A 24,116-nucleotide genomic window follows, 5' to 3' on the forward strand; every position below is an offset into this window, starting at 1 on the left:
CAGAAAACACAGCAAACACCAGGCTGCTGTATGTCCGTGACTCTTCCTCAAAATAAAAGTTTAATCTCATAAATACAAAGATTTTCCATCCATCATCTTTGTGTATGATCCATAATTAATGGAAACATAATGATAAACATCCAAAAATCTGCCTGCATGGTTCACAACAGTCCAAAAACATATAAACATCCAAACAGATAAATGCCCACATTTTGTCCAACAGTGAATATGTATGCACAGCGTTGAAATGACATGGCTCTGAGGTTTCAGAAAACTTATAAGCCATTAGAATTTAAAGTTACAGCCATGTCAGTCTCAAAGTCTCAAAAAACCAATTAGCTTTCAGATTGTATATGTCAGCTAAATCTATTCAAAATAAACACTTTTAAATGGATGGTATTTAATAACATTTTGACAGTAATATACAATAGATAATAGTTTTGAGAAAATAAATGTCATCAGCGTAAAATTTTGCATGAATTCTAAATCATGAATTCTTGCTTGTGTCTGTTTTCATGTAGTGTTCACTGCTTACAGATAGTCACTCCATGTGAGAGTGGTTTTTTTACAGTGTAGTTACTGTTTGTGTCTGTCGATGGAACATGCTTTCTGGAGCAGAGAACCAGAACAGACATGAAAAAGTTCAGCAGATGTATCAACACCTTCATACCAAGGTGGATGCCGCTGAGTGTTGTTAGCCAACCAATCACATGACAGAACACACCCCCGACTGAAGCTGCTGGTCCTTCCTCTGAGCAACACCGTCCATACTGCAACACATCACACAAGCAGGATTCATTAATAACACAGCGATGACAAAAGATACTTTTATCAGTTTTTCTGATTGGAAATATTTCTAATTCTTGTATCAAAAAGAACAGGGGATGCATCTGACAGTTTTGGGATCATAGCAGAAAAACGTTCACAGTCAAGTAAATCAGTAACACTTTCTAAGATGGTTATGCATATAATGCATTATAAACATACTTACAATGCATATAATCTGCTTATAGGACTATAATTATAATTAAGAACTCATAAATATCCATCATGCTTTATAACAATAATCATAACAAAGTAAAGTATTTTATTACTACTTTATTACTACTTATAAGGTCCAGTATCATAAGACTTCATAATTGGTTAATCAGTGACACTTTTATTTTGGATAAGCAGAACCAAATTTTCTGAGTAAACAGTAATATAACGCATTATAAAATAATTTTTAACTATTTTTTATAATACATTATGATTCCTTATAAAAAATATTGCTGTGATTTGGTTGTAGGTCAAACTGCTGTGACTGTATGCAACTCCTTGTACTTTGTCAGATTAAAGTGTGTGACAGCAATCCCACAGTAATAAACCCTGAATCATATTCAAGATGCCTCCTGTCGCCTCCTGTCTCTATGGTTTCTATCTGTTAGTCACTGTAACATTAATGGAAGATAAAGGTAATAACAACACTGTAAAATGAAGTAATACATTTAATTAAAAGTCCCAGTGATGTTGTACTCTCAATCAGCAATGTCTCTCATTCAATCAGATTACTTCACTGTTGTAATTGACCTTATAAGTCACCATAAAATATTTCAGAATGTGTTGATTATTGTTATAATAGTGAATATTTACGAGAGATTATGGCTATAATTATACAAAGCTATATGTATATTTCAAATGCATTACAGACATCAGCATCACAGAAAGTGTTATCAGGAAATCTTTAGCGCGTCATTAATAAATAATGCACAGTTTTTTCAGTAGTTTTACTTTCAACTTTATCTCTTACTCAATGCTGTTCTCATCCTTGGATGATATTAACTCTTCAAGAAAAGATTAACCCAGACAAATGTCCAAAAACAGCAAGCTTCAATATAAATGGACTTTTGAAGCATCTGAACAATGATATTTGTCATTACAGTTATAAAAATGATCAAGCTCTATGAAAATATTACAAATCACTGGAGGTTGATTATCCACTGCACTTCATTAAAAAATATTCTTTCGAATATTTCTTGAAAAGCTTCCAGTACCAACTGACAGTAAGTCTTGCTTGATGAAATTCCCATGTTACCAAGAGGTAATGTGGAATTTGTTATTTATAATGCAGTGTAATCACTTCTGGGTTACCTCAAGGCTCCATTCTTGGACCATTGATCTTTCTAATTAATATACATGATAGAAGCTGTGTTTCCACTGGAGGAACTTTTCCCCAGGGATCAGGAACCTTTGGAGGAACTCAGTGTGTTTCCACTGCTGAGAATAGTATCTAAAACTAATTCAAATCCTCTATATGAACTACACTATATGTACAATTAGGTAACATTCCGGGGGAGGGTTGAGGGCTTAAGGGGTTTTTTTTTTCCTGTGTATGTTCTGTGATTATTTTAGGATGTGAGGACTATTTCTTTTCTTTTTTCCTTAACAAATGATGAGTAGTCCACCTCACTGTTGTTCACATTGTTTGTGACAAAAAAGGGAGAGTAAATATGTTTCTCTGGTTATTATGTATGATAATGCAACTCTTCTCAATAAAAATATTTGAAACAAAAAAAGAATAGTATCTAAATTAAGTTCTGGGGCATTATTTTACCCAGCAAAAACTTCCTGGTGATGGGGCAGAACTTTATAAAAGTGCAGGAACCCAAGGAGTCCAATTTAACCCAATATGATAATTAATTCTGAGTTAGAGGTGCCATTCTTCAGTCAAGTCAAACTGACTTTTCTTATTAAAGTAGCACAGAGATCTCTTGGGCATAATTTGAAAACACCTTCTCTTCTGCCATTTACAACTTATCCATATATAAATTACTGGAATATTGTTTTTACTTTTTTCTTATTTTTCTAGTAAATCAGACCTGTCAGGTTTTCTAGAAGCTGGAACAGGGCAGAAGCTCTCACCTTTTGGATGGCCTGAAAGGAGCATCAATGTCTGAATGGAAGTTATTGACCTCATTGCCAGGCTCGCTGTGACTGGCTCTCAGCGGTGGAAAGGCGGCTCGGGCCGACTCAGGATTACTGCAGGACAGGTGATTGGTGGCATGGACGGGATTCCCGTTTGGATCGAGGGTGTCGTCCTCATTGTGACAGAGTCCCAGCGCCTCAGGGTCGTCCTGGGAGGAGGAATGTATCAAGATGTGGGGCGTGGAGAGGGGCATGGGGGAGGGCTCGCTCTGGGACAACTGCAACTTCTTCATGTGGTGGACGACTGAGGCTGCATTGAAGGCTTGCTGTTAGAAATGAACACACAAAGAAAGAGGGTTATATTGGTGCTGTCTACATATGACATGAAATATCTGTCTGGAGTTAGGAAGGGGTAAGGTTGCAAATTCCTATAAAGCATACAGTATAAAGAAGTAAAGGCCCATATATACTTAAATATCAGATAACATGTGGAGTGTGCTAATGAAAATAATCTGTTAGAATTAAGATCTTTATTTGATAACAGATCACTTAAATCTTACTTGATCAACCAAATTCTTCACAACTGATAAATCGATCATTGATTCATCATTATCATCCCTAGTAAGAAAAATGCTGGTAATGATGGTGACAAGTTGTCATAGTGTTAAAGATATTAAAAAAAGTCCATCAGATCTATTTCAATGACTTCTGCAGCAATTCATTTTATTATTTAATATATTCCAAATGTTCATAATTTGCTAAAATATGGTTACATGTACAGTTTTTGTTTGCAATTGCTTGGTTAATGTTGGTTGGCTATAACTAACAAATGTAGTTGCTTTATAAAGTGGTCCATAAGGCAACAGTTTCACCCACCTTCCACTTAGATTTGGCAAAGTTTCTCTCCATCTGTTCACACACAGACTGATAAAGGTCGATGTCTTTAGCCGTGTTTCCAGCAATCCTGCAGTCAAGTCAATCACATGAGTTAATTTGGAAAAATAAAACAAAAAATATTGTATGTATGTGTGTGCAGGTATATGTGTGTGATATAGATAAAAGACTAACCAGGGATGCCTGAGGGCCTGTTCAGTATTGAAGCGTTTCATGGGGCTTTTCTCCATCATGTTTCTGATGAAGTCTTTGGCTGGTGAGACACAGAGTGTGGACAGCTGTTAGTTTTTCACTACAATTCAGTACTCTGACCTGCTGCATCCAGTAATACACATTTATCACCTACATTGACATGCATGTTTCCATTACACACATGTTATAGCCTGGCACATTTGTCAATTAAATGTGAATCAGTCTGGAACTAGTCTGGGATCTCTCAGTTCATTTTTTATCTCAAGGGGGGTTAACAGGCAAAATGGACGCAATTAGACAGACCAATCAGTGTCAATACGACCAATCAAAGCAATGAAACGTGTGGTGGAGTGTAGCTGCTAAATTACACTTTTGCAAAATCTTTTCAGGAGTACAGCAAATACATCTTTCTTATCAACAAAAGCTTTAAGTGCAGCTGTTTGTTCTTCCTTAAAAATATACCATCCAGTTTAATTCAACAGAAACAGTTGCACATCAGAAGAAGCCATCTTGGTTATTTATGAAAATGCCTCAATAGCCAATAAGGTCACGCTCTTCTATAGTCATTTTATTAAACCTGTTTCATATTAGACAAATGGTTGTGATTGGCCTGACAAGATCCAGAACAGGTGGAAATTTGTCTTTACAAGAGAGGTACCTGCTAGAACAAATAAAGCATGAGCTCACATTTTTGTCTGGTTCGCAGGCAACTAATTTTATGCTTTAACCACTGTTACCTGATTCAAATTTTCAGACTGCAACAAGACTATTAAATAAAAGAGCGTCTGTGACTCTTCCATAACTTTTAACTTAAAACTTAATCCTGATAGCCGCCAGGTTAACAATACAAAACACAAATAATTCCCATAAAACATTAAGAAAAATATCAATTTAAACATTTATAAATTGAGCTTAAAAAGCTCAAATGAGAGAAAAAGACAGACACTGTTATAAACTGAACTAAGAACACAAAAACAGGTCAAAGACATGATGTAAAGTGCAAAGTAATGTCCAGTGCATAATATAACCAGGGTTCAGCAACGTGCAGTTCCAGAGCTGCATGCAGTACTTTTGCCCCTCTCTTGTGGCTCCCTGTGGCTTTGGCAAAAAAAATAAAATAAAAAAAACTATGGAAATGAGTAGTGTTTTGCTTAACATTCTATTTTTTATTAATGATTGTTGTAGGTCTAAAGGGATTCTTACATTTTCCATTTGTAAAAATGTGCCGCATACACATCAAATTAAAAAAAAAGTTTTAAATTTTGTCAACTAAAGTGTGGGTCTTAGCCTTTCTTCTTTGTCCCAGCACTGTTGTGTCTAAATTTTAGTCTGATCCCTGCCATTAACAGAAAAGCTCATGCTTGTGTGTTGGATAACAGGTGGGAAAAAGGGGACTTGCGTAATGTTAGTGTCTTATCCTTGACCCTTAAGTGAATGACATGATCTTGTCAGTGATAATTTTTTCTTCAGTTTTAAGTTCTTTGTAACAATACAATGCTCACATGGATCGTCACATGCAAAACCTGTCACTTGTCCTCTCTTTGATTTTTCATAGCTAATATGGTATTCATTTTTACTTTTTTTTAAATATCCCAGGTTCTCAGCACTGTTCTAGTGTGTCTGGCTGTGGCCTTTTTTCTGTTTTGGTCTTTCTGCCGGGATGAAAGTACAGCATGTAACTGGGTGGCATTACACAAAAAGTGAAATGAAAGTAGATGAAAGTAGAATCACAGTAGATCCTGAAACATTGTGTTTTGCTTTTTTTAAAACATGTTTTTGCATCAGGCTTTTAACATTTTCATCAGTATGTTCACAAGTTTTTTTAATATATAAGCATCTAGTTTCCTTTTTTACATTACATTCAGAGTTTTCCTACTCATTTGATTAGTTCTGATTGTCAGAACTAAAAAAAACAGAAAAAATAAATCTTACATTTTTTAGGTCAGGAGAATGTTTGGCATGTCTCTTAATGAGAGCTAATTTAATCCCTCAGGCAGGAAAGAACACCCCTTTCCCATTTAGTATCTGTGGTAATCATATGTGACCTAATCCAAACAGGTCAAACCATAGCTGTCCTCAGGAGGTGATGTCAGTAGGTATAGCGGTCTATATTAGGTTAAGCTCTAAGGATATAGAAACAAATCCTGATCTATACTTAGCTACCACTGAGGTTAACTATAGTAATGCCACTATTTAAATGACACTATTTCAGTAACATTTCATGAAACAACCAATGCTAGACTTTTGAGGCAAGTCACAAACCAAGTCTTTAGACCTTGTAATAATATTACAAGTCCTGATACATGTTGACTTTATCCTGTATGGTAACATGACACTTACTGCTTTCAAAAGTGCAACAGGGCAATGTACACATTTTTTTCACATTTTTGGTTTATAAAAATGGCTAAAAAGTAACAGAACAAGCAGAAAACTAGTTGTTCAAACATTAACTCCGTGTCAAAGCTCATGCCTGTATGTAATACACTGAATATGGACAAGTACCTCATAAAACCCTACTTCAAAATATCCAAACTATTTCTTTAAGACAATCAAGTATTGAGTAAGTCAAGTGTCTTGGCAGTCTAAGTCCAAGTTTTAAAACAAAGCCAAAGCAAAGGATTTGATTTTATTAAGTTGTGTTATAAAAATAGCTATTATAGTCATTTTAGCTGTAAGACTAAGTCACAGTTGTTTGGATTAGAATTTTTGAACACTGAGATATCAAATATTTTCTGTTGTTTTCATACCTGACTCAGAGACGTCATCCCAGAAAGGTGAATGAAAGGCATACTCAGCTCTCATGATCTTTGAAAACAGACGAGTCTCGTTCTCTTCAAAGAACGGAGGGTAGCCACAGAGCCTGAAACACAGATACAACAATCTAACTCGGCTGATACCCTCTGCAAATCCCTTATATCTACATATTGGATGACTTCAGCAGCTATGTAGTGTTTTGTTCCTGATTACAGCACCTCCAATGGTGAACGTTCCTCCACAAACAGTCACTGAAGCTAAGCTAACGGAAAAATTTGGATTTCTCAAAAAATATATATATATATATACTATTTACACCTCTGGCCATAATCCACAAATGATCCAGGAGACATATGCTAACATTAGTATTAAAACTGAAAGTAAACTTTCAAACATAAGCTAATTATGGGGAAAGTATCTCCAGGACTAATAGATCCTCTGAACAGTCATATAATGTGCTGTGTTACTCACAGGATGTAAGTGATAACTCCAATCGACCAGCAGTCCACTGCTTTGCTATAGGGTTTCTGGGCCAACACCTCAGGGGCTGTAGAATGACAGACAGCAGTATGGGTATGATGCAGGTTGAAATGGATCACATTTTCCATGGTGGGATTTAAAATGTCATGGCTGCTCATGTCTGCCAGCTGCAAAGCGGCTGTAATCCCATAAAGTTTTAAGTTTTCTGTAAACCACAAGATGAATTAGTCTTAAATATATCACAAATGATATTATGAATCATTTCATCTGCAACCAAAAATCCCTCCATGTGTCAATGACAATGAGGCTGTTTACGCCTGGTATTAACATGTGGCCTGAGTGAGCCAATCAAAAATGCACAGCACTAAGTATGTCAGTTCACACCTGACATTAGACAGCATTTCCACATGTGATTCAAGAGACCACTTGTGACCAGATCTCACTTCCTGCTCTATATGCCAATTTTTTGATTTTTTAAGGCAGTCTGGGGATTTTCTCTATCAGCAAGACAGTAGCAGACTGTATTGGTTACTGTTTTCTGCATTTGTGAAATCTAACATGTTTAATAAAATGTCCTTTAGAAACAGTGTGTTCAAACAGCAGTGTGTAAACAGCCTCAATGTGTGTACTCTGTATAATGTAACATAAATGATTTCTATCAACTTTTAACATCCATGTTCTTTGTGTTATCACCAAAGATGCACAATTAAAACAACGGTGGATTGTTTTGGATTTTTTTCTTGAATTATACTGAGAGACATCTTTTTAGGTATCTAAAGGGATAGTTCACCCAAAAAAATGAAAATTCAGTCATTGTCTACCCACCATCATGCTGATTGAAGGTCGGGTTCAATTTCTTAGTCCACTTGCGAGCACACAATGTTACACCACACACATCCAGTTCAGACAGTGTGCACACACATGTGAATGTGGCTCCAAGCTAATGATCTACAGTGATCTACATGGTGTAAATGATGTCTTTCATGTCAGTTTGGCATGTCGAGACTTAGATTACACAAAACCAGCAGTATGGAGGCATTTTATGGGGTTTTTGGTTGTTTTTTAATGTTTGAAAACTGCTCACTATTCATTTACACTGTTTGGGAGATTCTGCAACACTGTTTTCCTGTGAAACTCCAGAAGTGTTTTGTGGACTAAAAAACTAAACCTGACCTTCTGAGGAGGCAATGACTGAATTTTTATGTTTGGGTAAACAATCCCTTTAAACATACAATTTTGTGTCAGGTGTAGATGGCAGTGGAACATTGCAAAAAAGTGTATGATCCTCCCCAATAACTCACCAACATATCCTGGTGTACCACAGGCTGTGGACATCACACCATGCTCCAATGTCTTAGACAGGCCGAAGTCACTGACCATGATCTTAGAATTCTCATCTGTGTTGTAGTACAGCAGGTTCTCAGGCTGCTCACAGACACAGAGGAAGAGAAAGGTAGAAAACAAAAAATCAGTAAAGAATCATCTTATATGTCATTCTAACAACTATTCCTATCACACCTTATGAGTGTGTGTGTGTGTGTGTGTGTGTGTGTGTGTGTGTGTGTGTGTGTGTGTGTGTGTGTGTGTGTGTGTGTGTGTGTTACCTTCAAGTCTCTGTGTACAATGCTGTTTTCATGCAGGTAGCTGACAGCCTGCAGCACCTGTTGGATCACCATGCTGGCGTCCCTCTCGGTATACACCCCCTTGTCCAAAATGCGGTCAAACAGCTCCCCACCTGACACACTGCACACACACACACATACACAGACACACACAGATGAATACACACAGGAAATCATCAGTGTTTCTATCTCTCTATGACATCTTGTTGCCGTCTTCGACTTGTATACAGCCATAAAAAACATGGAACTTTGAGTATGTATATTCTCAGTGCAAACATCATATAGCTTCAATGAAAATCTGGAACAATCTGATACAGAATATTTATTACACTGTCAGACAGTGTGGGATAACATATGAGACCCATGATCAATATTACTGATTGTCATTATTGTTCTACATGAAAAATGAGTCCACTTACAGTTGCATAACCAAATAATAGTGAGTTCGACTCTCATAGAAATCCTCCAGTCCCACCACGTTCTCATGCTTGATCCTGAAATAGAAAGAAAGAAGTTGAGGTATCACTGCTGTCTTGGTGAATGTTACATGTTTACAGTGTTAGTTCGACTGTTATCAGGCTAAATCCAACTCATTTGATTCTTTGAATGCAGTTTGAGGGTTCATCTGTGAATCCTGAGTGAAGTTATCTTGACTAACAGTGGGCTCTTATTTTGACATAAAGGCAAAATGAATGCTGACCAGGTGATTGCAGTTACATGAAATAACAATTTTAGTAACCCTTCCAGCATGCACTGGGAATAATTGTTACAGGTGTCATTTGTTCTATATTGTGCTCCACAATGTTTCCACACTTCCATCACTGTGAAACAGTTTGATATAAAACCAGTGAATATGTCAGGCTGTAAGTGATGTTGGTGCATGATTGGTGGGGAGCGACATGCAGAGAAAATCAAGTGATAATCATTAACCTGCCATGAAAATGAAACATTACTAAAATCCCTTAAATATGAACCATTTCCAAAAAAGTGAGGTCTGCAGTTAATTGTAAGTTTTAGTTTTAAATGACAAATATCAATGTTAATATCAAATTAAATTTCATATGTCCTGAATTATTTATGTCTTTGTCATGTTTATCTCTTCTTTCACATATTTTCCCAAACTACATTTGGCTTGGTCCTTTTTAAAGCTGCATTTCACAACAAGAACTTTCCACAGGGACTAGAAACATTTGGAAAAGCTCAGCCACAGGGACCAGGGTCTAAATTAAGTTGAAGGGACATTATTTTACCCTCCAAACAATTTCCTACTCAGGGGGTAGTACTTTCCAAAAGTAATGTAACTTTGGGGGTGGGACTTGTAGCATTGAACATTTCTGATCGTTTGAGTACTCGCTGCATTGGATTTCAGACACCTATCTTTTTTTTTTCTTTTTTTTTTTTTTTGCTCATTTTGCTTTGGCACATACAACACATGGACCTATGATTGCTGTATAGTTCCGCACAAAAATAATGTGTAAAAACAGCCATCACCTTTTCATACATCAGCAGACTAATTAGCCTAATTATCTTCACAAGTCTTTAAAACACGGTGGACATGCAGAAAACCACTGGCCCACAGAATCCATGAAGAGTACTTCCTGGGACTAAAAGTTCCAGGTAAACACAACCTTAGTATACAAACTTTTATTTTGTTGTGTAATTTATCATGCATGGGTAACTCTTCCTTATGATACCTAAATTGTGGTAATTACACCAACAGATCATAATGACTTTTAATAACCTCAATTTTCTCATCTAAAATCCTAATCTTGTCAACAGTATTTGATTAACTTTTACTTTTGTAGGTTTGGGTTTGAGGACAAATGAATGAATTTTAAACCAGCTTTCAAGAACCAAAAGATCCAGGCTGATCTTACTCAGAGTATGTTTTCTATTGGCAAAAGTAAGGATTGAAAAAGTCACTCTGTGTGTGTGTGTGTGTGTGTGTGTGTGTGTGTGTGTGTGTGTGTGTGTGTGTGTGTGTGTGTGTGTGTTTTACCTTCTCAGTACATTGATTTCATTTTCCAGGTTGCTATGAACAAGGTGTTTTTTCTTCAGACATTTCAGGGCGTACAGCTTTCCTGTGTTCTTCTCTCTCACCATGTAAACCTCTGAGAAAGACCCCCTGCACAGACACAGGAAAGACAGAGAAACATGCATTGAAGTGGAGGTTAATGGAGAAAAATCAGTTTAAGAAACTGCTCAAACATGTCAGAGAATTGGAACTAACCCTCTAAAACAATGAAGTGAAACTGTAAATTTCATATTTGTATATTATTTAATGTTATACTTGAACATTTCACTCTTTTTTCATCACAGCTGAACTGTGAACAGAGCTTGTATGCTGACAGCACCTCTTTTTATATTTAGCCTCCTCCCTTAGCACTGATTGCTGTGCTGTTTTTGCTTTAGTTAATTTGTCTCCATATGTGGTGCAAAGCACTAATTATTCTGTGTTTGATTTTAATTTGATCTCAGTATTTAGTGCTGCTAAACATTCATTACTGAGCTGTTTGTTCCTTTTACGCATCCATATGTGGCACTTACAGTAATTGCTCATTGCTGTGGTGTTTTTGCACTGCTCTGCTCTGCCATTAGATTTGCCTGCTGATGATGCAGCCTGCGGGCCATGCATACAGGGTGAAAGATGCTTACTGAGTCAGCTATAGCATTTTTCTTGCTTACTTTTTTTGTGCAAGTATATGGTGTCAACATGTGCCCCTTATACTTTTATCACTGTGAAATAACTGCATGATTATTACATGTTCTGACAGCATTATTTCCTTCCTGATACCAATACCTGAACTTTGGTTGTCGGCTGATACTGAGGAAACCTGGGCAATATAAAGATATAATACTGATATCGTGATATGAGACAAAAAATCATCTAAGATTTTTGATATCATTGTATCATGATATGTTATAAGTGTTGTCTTCTCTGTTTTAAAGGCTGCTTCACAGTAAAGAGATTTTCTGAAAAAAAGACTAGACCAGACGTGACTAGCAGTTCTATTGTTTTGCCTTTACCCACTCAGTCATTATATCCACATTACTAATGATTTGTTAATTTTTATCCAAAATATAACTGAGTTAATATTTAATGAAAGCCTTAATAGTAACACATATGTATTTTGTTGAATAGCCTAAAAATATCAAGATATTAACTTTGAGCTATATCAACCAGCCCTAATACCAAGTACTTGATTTCAGTGTGTTAAAAAAAATATGAGTATATATATTATATTTTAACAGCTGTAGGGCTGTGTATTGGCATAATCTGGTGTTATGATACATATCTCTATTCAGGATTTATAACACAATATACAATATAATTTTGATACTGTAAGCAAGGTGATATAGTTATTTTTTTAAGTCAAATTTTAAAATCTGAGTTAAAAGTTGACTTTTTTCTACAATAAGAACAGTGAAGATAACACTGATATCTAGCAGTTTGGGGTTTGAACACAACATAAAATGAACCAATAACACTGTTTTGCATGAATCATGACATCATATTTTTAAGAATCTGTACAGTGTCACAAAGTATAATAGAGCAATACTCAAGTGTACTGATATTTTCTTATGGATATGATTGCTATAATTGTTGTATGGCCTGGCTGAGGTTAAAAAAATATAAATATCGGAGTACAATAGGAAACAGAACTACCTTTGCACAGCTAGTATAAGGGATCATAATTTAATGAATTCAGCTATTCTACTGCTTTCATCAAGTACTTTGTCTTTTAGCGTCAAGTTATCCTGAGCTGCATGGTGTCAATGTGAGAGGTATTTGGTAAATTATTTAAGAAATAGTTGTTATCAGTTACTTTGAGATTTTAAAAATGGAACATCAGATTCATTAAATACTACTGTCCATGTCTATTGAAGAAGACTTTTGAAATATTAATTTAAGACATTTTAATACTAACTAAGGCCTTGTTTTATCATATAATGTTTGTGTAAATGTACTCGATTGACCATACTGTGTGAGCGTGTTTAGTGAGTATGCTTTGAGTGTGTTGTCAATCAGTACCTATAATCCTTTGATTAAAAACACCAGATCTCTGATCAAAACTGCAGTTAAAAATCAGAGCTCAGCTGGTCAGTCAGTCTGAAGCAGGCTGCCATGACGCCCTGTAACCCAGACAGGCTGAGACAGTCTTAGCTGGGCATCAGCATGGCACCTTTTTTCTTTCGGCTCATAGTCAAACGGCAGCCAGGTGCCAGGAGCCTAATCCTACATTTTGGCCACTGAATCAAGCATCTGTACTGGTGATCCTGCAGCTTTGACCTCTAACACAGCTCACAGTCCACCTGCAGTTTGTGTGTTGTTCTAGCATAGATTTATTTTTTTCACTTTACTTAAAGCAGGGGTCAGCAACCTTTCCTCTCAAAAGAGATGTTTTTGGCCAAACAAAGGGGGAAAAATCAGCCTGGAGCCACAACCATTAAATTCTCAGTTCTGAAAGGTCTGAAACTTTTCTGTTTTTGAACTTGGCATCCATAGTTATCTTAGGGAGAATCAAGACGAGCCACTGACAAAATTTTGAGATAAAGGTGTCAAGCTGTAAATGTAGGCTTTTAGTTGACAAAATATTTAAAAAAAAAAATTTAATTTGGTGTATAGAGTGCACATCTTTACAACTGGAGAATGTAAGAATCACTTTTGGTCTAAAACATTAATAAATGAAAATGAAAATCATTCATTTCCATATAATTTTTTGTCAAAGCCAAAGGGAGCCACAGAAGAGGGGATATAGAACCACATGCAGGTCTGGAGCTGCAGGTTGCAGACCCCTGACTTAAAGTAAACAAGGATCACTTAAAGTGATTTATAATCCTATTATACCATTGATTATAATACATTATAAAATGGATATGATGTATTACAACTATAAGAATTATAAAACACTATGATCCTTACCAAAGTAATGCCAATGAATGACCAGTAATTGAAGTATTATGATACTATATTTATATATTATAAAATCCTTTATGATGTGTTATTGTTATTGTCACAAAGTTTTTTGAATAATGTAAACGTGCTGATGTTGCTATAAGTTTATAAATCATTCTAATGGATTACAGACATGGACATGATAGAAAGTGTTACCAAAGGTCCATCTGAGCCTGTATTTCTCAGATTTTAAAAGCAGAAAATTCTGATCCTTCTGATCCAAAATTCTCATAATGAAGCTTATCTGATCCTAAATAATTTTATCCTAACCTAGGTACATCATTGCAGCTCATCATATAATGTAACTTTTAATAAGCCTTTAACATGTCCTAAGTGGAGACTTTGACTGTCCAGGGAATATGCTGATTCACAGGTGTTTTCTAACTTGAAACATGGATATGTTTTTGATTTCTTTAAAAAAAAACTGACTATCAATCCCCTGACATGAAAACAATGCAAATTTTGCAATTTGCAAAGAAACAGATGTGTTGACTGAGACATTTTTCTGTCTTATGTTTGCACAAATGCAGACCTGCACCTGCTTATACAACCCCTCCATCCAGTCCACTCACACACCAATATAGTCAGTGAGACTCTTAATCCTATAATGAAGTGGTGCTAGGATGTTCCAGCGCTGCTGTTCTGACGTCAGTGCTCAGGAACCTCAGATACACACACACACAGCAGACTCATTCGCAGCCAGTCGAGGACGGAGCGTTTTAAGCAGCTTTGAGACAACAGGACAGCAACACCTATACTTAACTTAACAAGCACTTGTAACAGGTCATTGTACTGACCAGTGACATGGAGCCAACCTGTCATATCCCTGCATATCTGGAAATCATGCAGATAGAGCAAATAACTATTTCTGTGCAGGACAGCAGGGAAAAACAACAGACCTTTTTCACAGCAGCCATTTTGACATGTAATAGTCTAGTAAACATGTTTTACCACTTAAGGTTCTCTTCCATTCAGGTCAGTCAGAGTCAGGGTGCTGCTATTATGCATGTTGGCTCACCAGATACCTTAACTAATATCACTGGTAACACCTGTGTTTACTCTATTATTTCACATCAATATAACTGCTGTAAAAAAGGTCTGTTACTGATCAAATTTATTTCAAGGAGCACACCAGGGCTTTTAAAATCACAAATAAGCCTGAGTGTGAAACCCCTATATTAGTTTGCACTAAATGTTTGTTGAGTCTTGTTTACTTATTCATATTCTTTTTCTTTAGTTATTTATTTTATGATTTGGATTATAATTTTGTTCATTATATTCTGTATTTAATGTATGTAAAGGTGTTGCGGAACTGCTTGTTTTACTGTCATCAATGAATTTGTGAAGTTTGGCTTATTTAGTGAGCTTTTGTTAGACTCCTCTTGTCCATATCAGAAGCCAAAGACTGCAACTAGTGGTTAATTTTAGGGTCCATTAATTGATCTGTTATTTTCTTCATTAATCGGTTAAGAAAATGGTGAAAAATACTGATCAGTGTTTCCCAATGTGCACAATGACATCCTCATATTTTGTTCATAAAGAAACCAGAAAATATTCACATTTAAGAAGTTGGACACAGAGAATTTTTTACTTTTTCTAAAAGACAAACTTACTAAAGCCAATTAATTGATTATCAAAATAATTGGCACTTTAGTAATCGATTAATTGTTTAATTGCAGCAGTTTTACAGAAGACATACAACTATTTTCACTGGCTAAGAGATGTTTCTCATGACTGGACATGTTAAACTGATGGAGCGCCCCTTTAAATAGAAAAATAAAAGCTTTCTGTACAAACAGGTTTATACTGTAATAATAATTTGGTATTAGTACTGAAATTCAGGTATCACACTGGCAGGGGTATCAAAACAGCTGTAGAAAAATCAGGTAGTGTATCTTTAAATAGATATTCTGGCTTGCATTTCTATTCTAGCTCCTTACTGGCAAGATGCCATCTTCTTCACTGGAAGTCTACTAAAGCTCCTTCCAGTACCCAGTGGCTCAGTGGTATCATGTCCTTTCTCAAGCCAGAGAAGATTAATTAATTCAGTGAGAACTAATTCTGATACATTCTATAAGTGGCAATCTTTTTTTGCAGCATTCCTCGACTCTCTTCAGTCTCTGTACCCTGACTGACATGATGTTTCTGTGTTTTAACAGTGACTCTCATTGTTACACTTAAATTGTCTTTTGTATTTTCTCTTAAAAAATATGAGGGGTCATCTGGCCAATTGTTTGTTTTGCTGTGTGCAAACATTCTTGACACACGACCAAGAATAAAAGCAGTAACTCAAAACCACATATTGAGATGCTGTAAATGCTGTGTCAGCAAAGAGATGCAAAGTAACTGCAAATTTAGTTTTTAGTTTTGTTTTGTTTTTTTTAATCAAATGGTTGGTGGTTAAGAAAAAGAAATTAAAAGTGTTTTGTTACTGTATACCAACTGATTTGAGCTTAAAGATAAAGCTTTATGTTTCTTTTTGCACTTTTATTTAATCTATTTTATAAAAAGTAGTAGTTATTAAATTATAAATTTAGCTATATTTTTTATTGTCTGCTAACTTTTTGTTACGTTATGTCAGCTAATGAGCTGAGAAATGAATTGTTTTGTCTGACCAACAGTCTTAAACCCCTAAACTATTCAACATAAGATGATTTAAAATAGATAACTGCAGCAAATTTGTGAAGCAGGAAGTAGATGTCAGAAAACCTGTAAAACTGTGAACAGCTAAAGGTGTCATTATATTGTGAAACACTGATTTTTGTTGTTATTATTATGTAACTATTGATATTTTAATTAGAATTAGTACAAACAATATTAACAAATAATCTTTTTTTTTTTTAACTTGTGTTTCTTTGCATTGGACAAGCAATTAGTAGACTGTGAAAACAAGATGTTTTTCTCTTATCTTGGTACGAATGTTCTAGACCTCGTAAAATTTTCTGTTACCTGAGAGAAAAGCAAAAATAAGAAAACACAGGTGAATCTAGGAAATCAATTGGTACTAACAAATAAGGACAAATCATGGATATAAACAAAAGTAAAGAAATTTGTTAATAAATTGTTTCTTGCATCAGGTCCACTTTTTTGTTTCCATTTGCCATATTTCTTAATTAAAAAAAAAAAAGCTTATGTTAGTTGTTGTTGTGATGATGATTAACTGGGTGGCCCTGCTGTCTTCCAACAGGTTAACAATGTAAAGTCCTCCACTAGCAGGCTGACCTGTGAGCAGATTACCCAGTGTGAGAGGCTCCATTGATAAAACAAGGTCTCAGGGAGGTGATGAAAGGGATTATCCTAAACCTGTAGGCCAGCCGGAGCCTACAGGTCACTACCCGAGAGACAGACAGTAGTACTCCACTCCATTCACTTAATCCAGTGACTGAAAACCCTCTGAACCTGGGCAAAATAATTTACAGCTACTGTAAAATGTTATCTGAATCAGTGGTTGCAACAAAGACATGCATCCCATCCTCGATGATGGTCTAGAGTATTAACTTATTATAAAAATCTGGAGACAAGAATGTTCTCCAGGAACCTTCAAGAAGAGCTGAGTCAAAAGTTAAAGCTGCACAAAACACAAAGGATGCTTTTGTGAACTCTACTGCACCTCCTTTTCTCAGTTCTGTCCACGTAGTCGTTTTAAATTTTTTTAATAATTAATTATTACTCTATTAATCACCAGATTAAAACCTTTAACTATTAACCAACAATGTACATTTTTGAGCCATTTGTTGAATAAAGACAGGCAGAAAAGATGTTTGTGTTTTATGAATTAATGTTTCACACAACTACTGTGCTGATACAATTGTTTGCATTTTGATTATTAGTAAAAAAAAAAAAAACTGATTAATTGATTGTTTACCTGTTGAACTATTGGTAAAGAAAAATGAACAAAATTTGCAATCATAGACCACAGCCACCATATCTGCTGATTGTTGTACTCCATCAGACTGTCCATTAGCTGTATGAAGTCTGTGCATGTTACTATCACTGATTGGTATTTCCTGATTTCAATAAGATGCAATTAAATATCTTCTAAGCGTGACAAAGAAATCAGCCATGATTTTCAAACTCCAGTTTGCTGTAGCATGGTGCAACATATAGACTGATGACTATCCAACCCACACCATGACATGACAGGCAACACATACACCCATGCCCATCACTGGCTTGGAAAAAAAATCTGCTGTTGTCTCACTGGCCCCACCTTCATGCTTGTAAACGTCACAGTCACATTTACAGAGTGGAAAGCAACACACAGGCAAGCAGAGAAGAGTATGAAGCAGCTGCACACTGTGCAAAGTCAGTAAGCTCACACACTCGCTATGAACTCTCTCCAGCAATGACCTGCTCTACTCACACATGGACTCACACAAACTATGGACAAGGGAGTTGGTGGGGTTAAGTCCAGGACAAATTATGTGGACATTTGCATTCAGACATACAAACAGCTCCTCCAGGTAATGTGCAGATTTGCAGTGCATGTATGAAGGATTACGATAATATCTCTGTACTTTTAGGCTATGCCGCCGTACACGATATATAGTTCAATATACACCTTTTCCGTAAAATAACACACTGTAAATTCTTTAATAGTGATAATCTCATATAAAATAATGTATTTCTGTAGACTGAACTAACCAACAGAAAATGAAATAGTGCTTGGCAATTAGTGGTGTAAATTAGTTTCATCATGAAACAATATTATTGATTCTTTGGACAAGGATATGATATTTGCTGAGTGTACAAAGTCTGCCATGATACGATTCAATTTGAATCAGGGGCCTCAATCAATATCGGACCACATGTCATATCAGATCATATGTGCATTTAACAAATTTAGTTCACAAAAAGCAACTAAATTATGATTCAACAATTTTATGACTGAACTCTTCCAGACCATAGTGTCACTGACATGCCATGGGAATTTTAGAATAAAGGTGTATCTTAAATATGATGATATGGATCGATATTTTCACTTTGCATCTATCTTATTGGATTGTTAAACAATGAATCAATATATCCAGATTGATGTATCGTGATGTATCCCCTATTGGTGATATGGATAAAATCAATTCTTACAATATTTTCAACCAAATACCTCAGTCAATATTGTGACAATATTGAAGGGAAGACAACTGATGCTTTCACAAAAACAAAATATCACACAGGATACAGGGGCTCCACTTGGGCCTGAGAGAGTGGCAAGTTTATGTCCAGTATGAAACATGGACTGGTAGCTGGAGAGGTGCCAGTTCACCTGAACTGAACCCCTAACTCCTCAGGCCATCTGACTATGTGGATGCACCCTCACATCTCTCCAAATATAAATGCATGTCCTGTTTGTGCGTATGTGTGTTTTAGGCCTGTGTTCAAAAAAATTCCCCTCAAGGGACTAAAGCATGCCTTCTTCTTCTTCAAATTGTCTGTCTCCGTTATCACCAGCAGTACTTACGATCCCATTTTGCCCTTGAAGTCAAATACATCCTTGATGTTACTGATGCTTTTCTTCCAGCTGCAGATGATCTCTTTCCGCCCCATCTTGGCTCTGACGTTGCCGTAGACTCCTGAAGCACACACAACATCAATTATTTGCATTTCTTACAGGTTAAACACACTGAGAATTCAGATCCAATTCAGTCAGTCCAATATGATGAATCATTTGCAGAATTGATAACCTCAGTTTGCATCTTCATGTGTAACATCTTTTGCTTCTTTTGTTTAAATCCTATTCTGCAAAGCTCCCAACCTCTGAATCACAGCTGGGTCTTTGAAGAAAATGTTTAGTATGGAAAACATATCAGTGTTTTGCAATTGCAATACTGCCTCCAGGGTGCGTTCTATCCATAGTGGAGGAAAATAAGAAAACACTCACATGAGGGTTTTTGGGTTTTTTGGAAGTCATGTGGATTGTTTTGGAAGACACTGACAAATAACATTATTTATAATTTAGGAATGATGACTGGTTAGTAATTTGTAATGAAACAATTAACTAGGTGGCAAAAGTATACACATTCTCTTCTCAAGTAGAAGTACAGATACTTGCGTAAAAAAGGCTTGTAAAAAGTGAAAAACTACACATTCTCAAATGTAATCAAAGGATAAAAGTAAAAGACGCCCTCTAATGGACATTTCTATCAGCTGTTTCTATACTAAGCTAACTGAACTTTATCTTTTCTCCAGTCCAGCCTCCTCCACTTTGTCTTCACCACGTTATGTAATTTTCATTGTAATACATAATTTCTGTCCTGTTCAAATGTCGGGAGTAAAAGTAACGAGTTGTCAGAAAAATAAATATTCAAATAAAGTACAGATACTTGAAAAATCTTCTTAAGGACAATAATAAAGTATTTGTACTTAGTTACTCCTCACTTCTGGTAGATGAAGAGCAAATTTATCTGTTTAATAATATATCATTATTATTATTATTAATATATATAACATAATATTATTCATATTAGATTTGCTTGTTTGAGCTTCTTAAATGTGAAGATTTGCTGCTTTTCTGGCTGAGACACTTTTTAAAATATGTTTAAACAAAATAATTGATCATTTAAAAAAATTGTTGCTTGCTTCTTATCAGTTATCAACCACTATCAGGGCTGTAGCTACCACTGAGGACATTGGACAAGCCCTCTATAATCATTTCTGGGAATGTGGGTGTTTTAGGAACCTGGAGGGAATTTGCAGTCTACACTGATGGGTATTTTACAGGCTTATTCCAGACACAATACATTAAATTTGACCAGATTTAGCCCAATAATTTAACAAATAAAGATCTGATTTTTTTCCTGTCATACTGTTTTGCATGTGCATAGATTTTATCCACTGTTTACTTACAAGTTGAGAAAATTCTGATGTCTTTGCCAAAATTATAAATTAATAAACCCACTGGATTATGTGAAAATACGTCATCATTGTTCCTAGCTGATGAATAGTTAATGTTTTGCAGGACAGACACATGGATGGAACAAACAAAATGTTTTTTAAAAATCAAGACAGAATTCAAACTTTTCTGACCATTTTTTTCTGGGGTTGGTGAACTTGTACTTAGTGGTTCTAAAATCCTGGACCACAATGTTCAGAAAGTCATAAGTCCGTCCCTGACCCTAACCTCTCCCTGTTCCACGACCCTTTAAGATGTCACCCCACCATCCCCTGGTGTTCTGGTTACATAAACAGTTGCATGTCCATGCATGAGCTCAGTCCTGGCTGGGTAAAGCCCATTTGTACCTATCAGTTACACAAGACTCTAAAAGGCAGAGGATTAGAGAGGTAAATAGCAGTGGTTAGTTAATCTTCCCAACCCTGCCTCGTCCTCATCTCCTGTCCTCCCTCCTTGTGTCTGTGAAGGGGAACAGCTTAGTAGCTGATTCCCTGACAGGACAAGAACTGGGTCATTTTATAATCGAGGCCTTGAAAGGCCTGTGAACTCTGGCCTTCCAAAAATATTTGCTGAAAGGCACCAATATTAGGTAACAGGTAATCCTAAAATTGTTTTACCAAATTATGAAATGATTAAAGTTAATATCTCAGAAAATCAATGTCACATTTTTTAGATTATACTTTATATTCAGAAAATTAAATTAACCATATTATCTAAGTGCCTGCTGTTACACAGAAAAGAAAAAGCCTCCTGCTGCTCACTTTCTTTAACTAACACATATCTGATACATTTTTTTCTTCATCTTGTACTTTTCATTTATCTTTATTGGGGATTTTCTTTTTGTATTGTCACTGTATCCTGATTTGTTTTCCCCTCTCTTCTTTATAAGCACAATATATCACCAAATGTATCATACAATACTGCACAGTCATAAAAAACTAATGAAATAAGAACAACATAATATTTTACAACCACTGTGTACTGTATACTGACTGAATGTTTCATGCTCTACATGTTAAATGACATTATTACAAGTTATTTGAATTTTATAAGAAAACAAATTGAAATACAGGCTTACAACTTCAACTCTTACTCTTTACTCAGTGGGGAACAGAATCCCTTCAATCATTTGTATTCTTTTTTCTAACTTCATATATACCTGTATGGCTCCTCGGGCTGCTTCATGCTGACCTTTAACTCATCTGTCAGAAAAAAACTAAGGCACAAAATCTCCACATAGTTTTAGCTCTTTTTGTCCCTTAATGATTTCAAAAACCAAGCACCAAAACAGTTTATTCCTCATTCCTATCTCTAATGTAATAGTCCCATTTTACACATCTATTACACAACTCATTATGTGAGCAAAAAATACAGTATTGGACAAAGACGACTTAATTTTATCTATGCAGCGTAAAAATGCCAACATAAAGTCTTACTCGAGTACAAAAAGTAAAATAAAGAGTTGTTTTACCTGAGGAGCGGTGCAGAGATGTTGAGTTGAGGTATCCCTAGGTGTACCTGACTCATCAAGGAGACTGCCGCGCGCTCTGCGCGAGCAGGGGGTGGAGCTTCGTCCATTCATGACGTCAGTCTCAGCAGCAGTGCTGCATTCAAAGACTGTTGGAAACCACCCATTAAACTTTATTTATCAGCATTTATTGTGCTTTCCATTTATCCTTTCATCATCATCATCATCATTATTATTATTATTATTGTTGTTGTTGTTGTTGTTGTTGTTGTTGTTGTTGTTGCTGTTGTTGCTGTTATTATTAATAATAGTAGTAGTATCATTATTATACTTTTTTTTTCTTTTAATTACATTTTTCTCATGTACCATTGACATGTTGGTTGTATCAAGGTTTTACTTAAAATTGTATATTTTTAATGATTCCTGCAGGTTCTGTTTTTTATGCTGTCACAGTTGTAAGTGACATATTGTTGAAGATGTTTTAAGTGTTGCAAAGACTGTTAGAAGTCACTTACAAAAACAAAAACACATTTTGTAAAACTGAAACAGTTTTTGCTATTCATTTTGTTAATTACAGCTCATTCTCTTCTACATTTACAATGATATTTCAGTACACTATGACGGCATTCATAGTGAGTTACAATGCATTCACAAAGCTTTATGACTAGACCCCTAATCACACATTATGCTTTCTAATGTACTACACCAACAGTCATAAAAATCATAGATTTAGACAAATTATAAGTTTAAGTGTATTGTTGATACTTTTGAGTAGTTAAAAACTAGACCAAGAGTGCCCAAACTTTTTACCTTAAAGAGCCAAAACTGAAACTTAATGGTGGGATAAAAGGCCAAAAGCAAACACCAGTTGCTTTGTATTGTTAAAATGCAAAATGGTGCTAGGATCCTGAATTCCCCTTATTGACTGATGTCCTGCACAGTGTCAATCTGACCAGATTATGCCCAGATTATGGAAAAATAATTAAAACAGTAATTTATATTATATTTTCCCCTGGTGGGCCATCAACTGCAATAAGGATGCATAGTATGCTATAATAGTCAGTAATGCAGTATCAAGTTGTGGGTGTAAGTAATGTGAAGTATATACTTATGCATTAATATTTCACTGCCAGTGGGAAGTAAAGTGTAATGCATTTTCATGCATATAAAAGAATCTAGCTGCAGTTTTGTTTTGCCTGGTTGATTAAATACATTGTGTGGCAGGCCACTTGCCATCACATCTGGGTCTGTTGTTTATGCATTTCCTAATCTGTTTCTCTGTAGTCCATATATTTTAAATTTGCACAGTTGCTGAATACCTGTGAACAGCAGCAGCCATTGAGCAGCAATAATATTGCGTGAGATTATCTTATACTCAGCAAGCCTGCAATAATGATTACATCACCAAACCATATAGCTACTGGCTCAACCAACAAACTCTCTCTAATAATGCAGTTATGTAATGATAGACCATTTGCGTGAGTATGTTCCTTGGTTTCTGCAGTCGTCACAGGTGTTTACCATCCTTGCACATATGCTGACATGTGCAGTCACAAGTTTTAAATGAGCAAACAGTTTCACATTTGCTTCAACATTTTGGCCTTCCACTAAAATCTTGAAAAGGACATGATGTGAATTTCAAATGTTTCAACACTCCACAAGGTTACGCTTCACCTCAGCAGTCCTAATGATATGCAATGCTGCAGTCCCTCAGCAGTAGGTATTGATAGCACAGCTAAGCTGATTACATATCAGCAGCTAATGCAGAGATGCACAGTAGGATGTACACAGTGCATCATTAGACGACAGACAACATGTGAGAGCAAAGCAGGGCATAAACAAAACAGGTTTTTGAAACATCATGAGTTTGCTTTTGTTCAGACTTAGACAACATTATTTTAACCAGGATTAATTAACCAGGATTTAAAATAAACTCTATCTATCTATCTATCTATC

At 35.7% G+C, this 24,116-nt stretch overlaps 1 protein-coding gene and 1 long non-coding RNA gene across 2 annotated transcripts in view; both read right to left on the bottom strand.

Annotated features, from left to right (window-relative positions):
* The window catches only part of LOC146331012 (uncharacterized), a 150,987-nt gene that overhangs the window by 80,076 nt on the left and 46,795 nt on the right, over positions 1–24,116 (bottom strand). The gene's annotated exons all lie outside the window — the stretch shown is intronic.
* On the bottom strand, positions 277–22,300 carry camk1ga (calcium/calmodulin-dependent protein kinase IGa). Its single transcript, XM_084726115.1, has 12 exons — positions 22,164–22,300; positions 19,262–19,373; positions 10,846–10,971; positions 9,266–9,340; positions 8,829–8,967; positions 8,526–8,649; positions 7,216–7,291; positions 6,738–6,850; positions 3,973–4,051; positions 3,781–3,868; positions 2,902–3,230; positions 277–770 (listed from the first exon to the last, which is right to left on the bottom strand). The coding sequence occupies exons 2-12, from the start codon at positions 19,345–19,347 to the stop codon at positions 707–709; spliced, it is 1,299 nt and encodes a 432-aa protein (XP_084582241.1). The 5' UTR covers positions 19,348–19,373; positions 22,164–22,300; the 3' UTR covers positions 277–706.

Source organism: Lutjanus erythropterus, chromosome 2, assembly GCF_056507025.1.
Source record: "Lutjanus erythropterus isolate fLutEry1 chromosome 2, fLutEry1.hap2, whole genome shotgun sequence".
Lineage (NCBI taxonomy): Eukaryota > Metazoa > Chordata > Actinopteri > Lutjaniformes > Lutjanidae > Lutjanus > Lutjanus erythropterus.

What these genes read in the sequence shown, in the direction of transcription:
- camk1ga (XM_084726115.1), bottom strand. Translation starts at nt 19,347, where the DNA reads ATGGGGCGGAAAGAGATCATCTGCAGCTGGAAGAAAAGCATCAGTAAC. An exon ending in GAAATCAATGTACTGAGAAG is followed by an intron (nt 9,341 to 10,845) that starts GTAAAACACACA and finishes TTTCTATTTCAG; the next exon opens with GATCAAGCATGAGAACGTGG. An exon ending in TATTATTTGGTTATGCAACT is followed by an intron (nt 8,968 to 9,265) that starts GTAAGTGGACTC and finishes GTGTGTGTGCAG; the next exon opens with TGTGTCAGGTGGGGAGCTGT.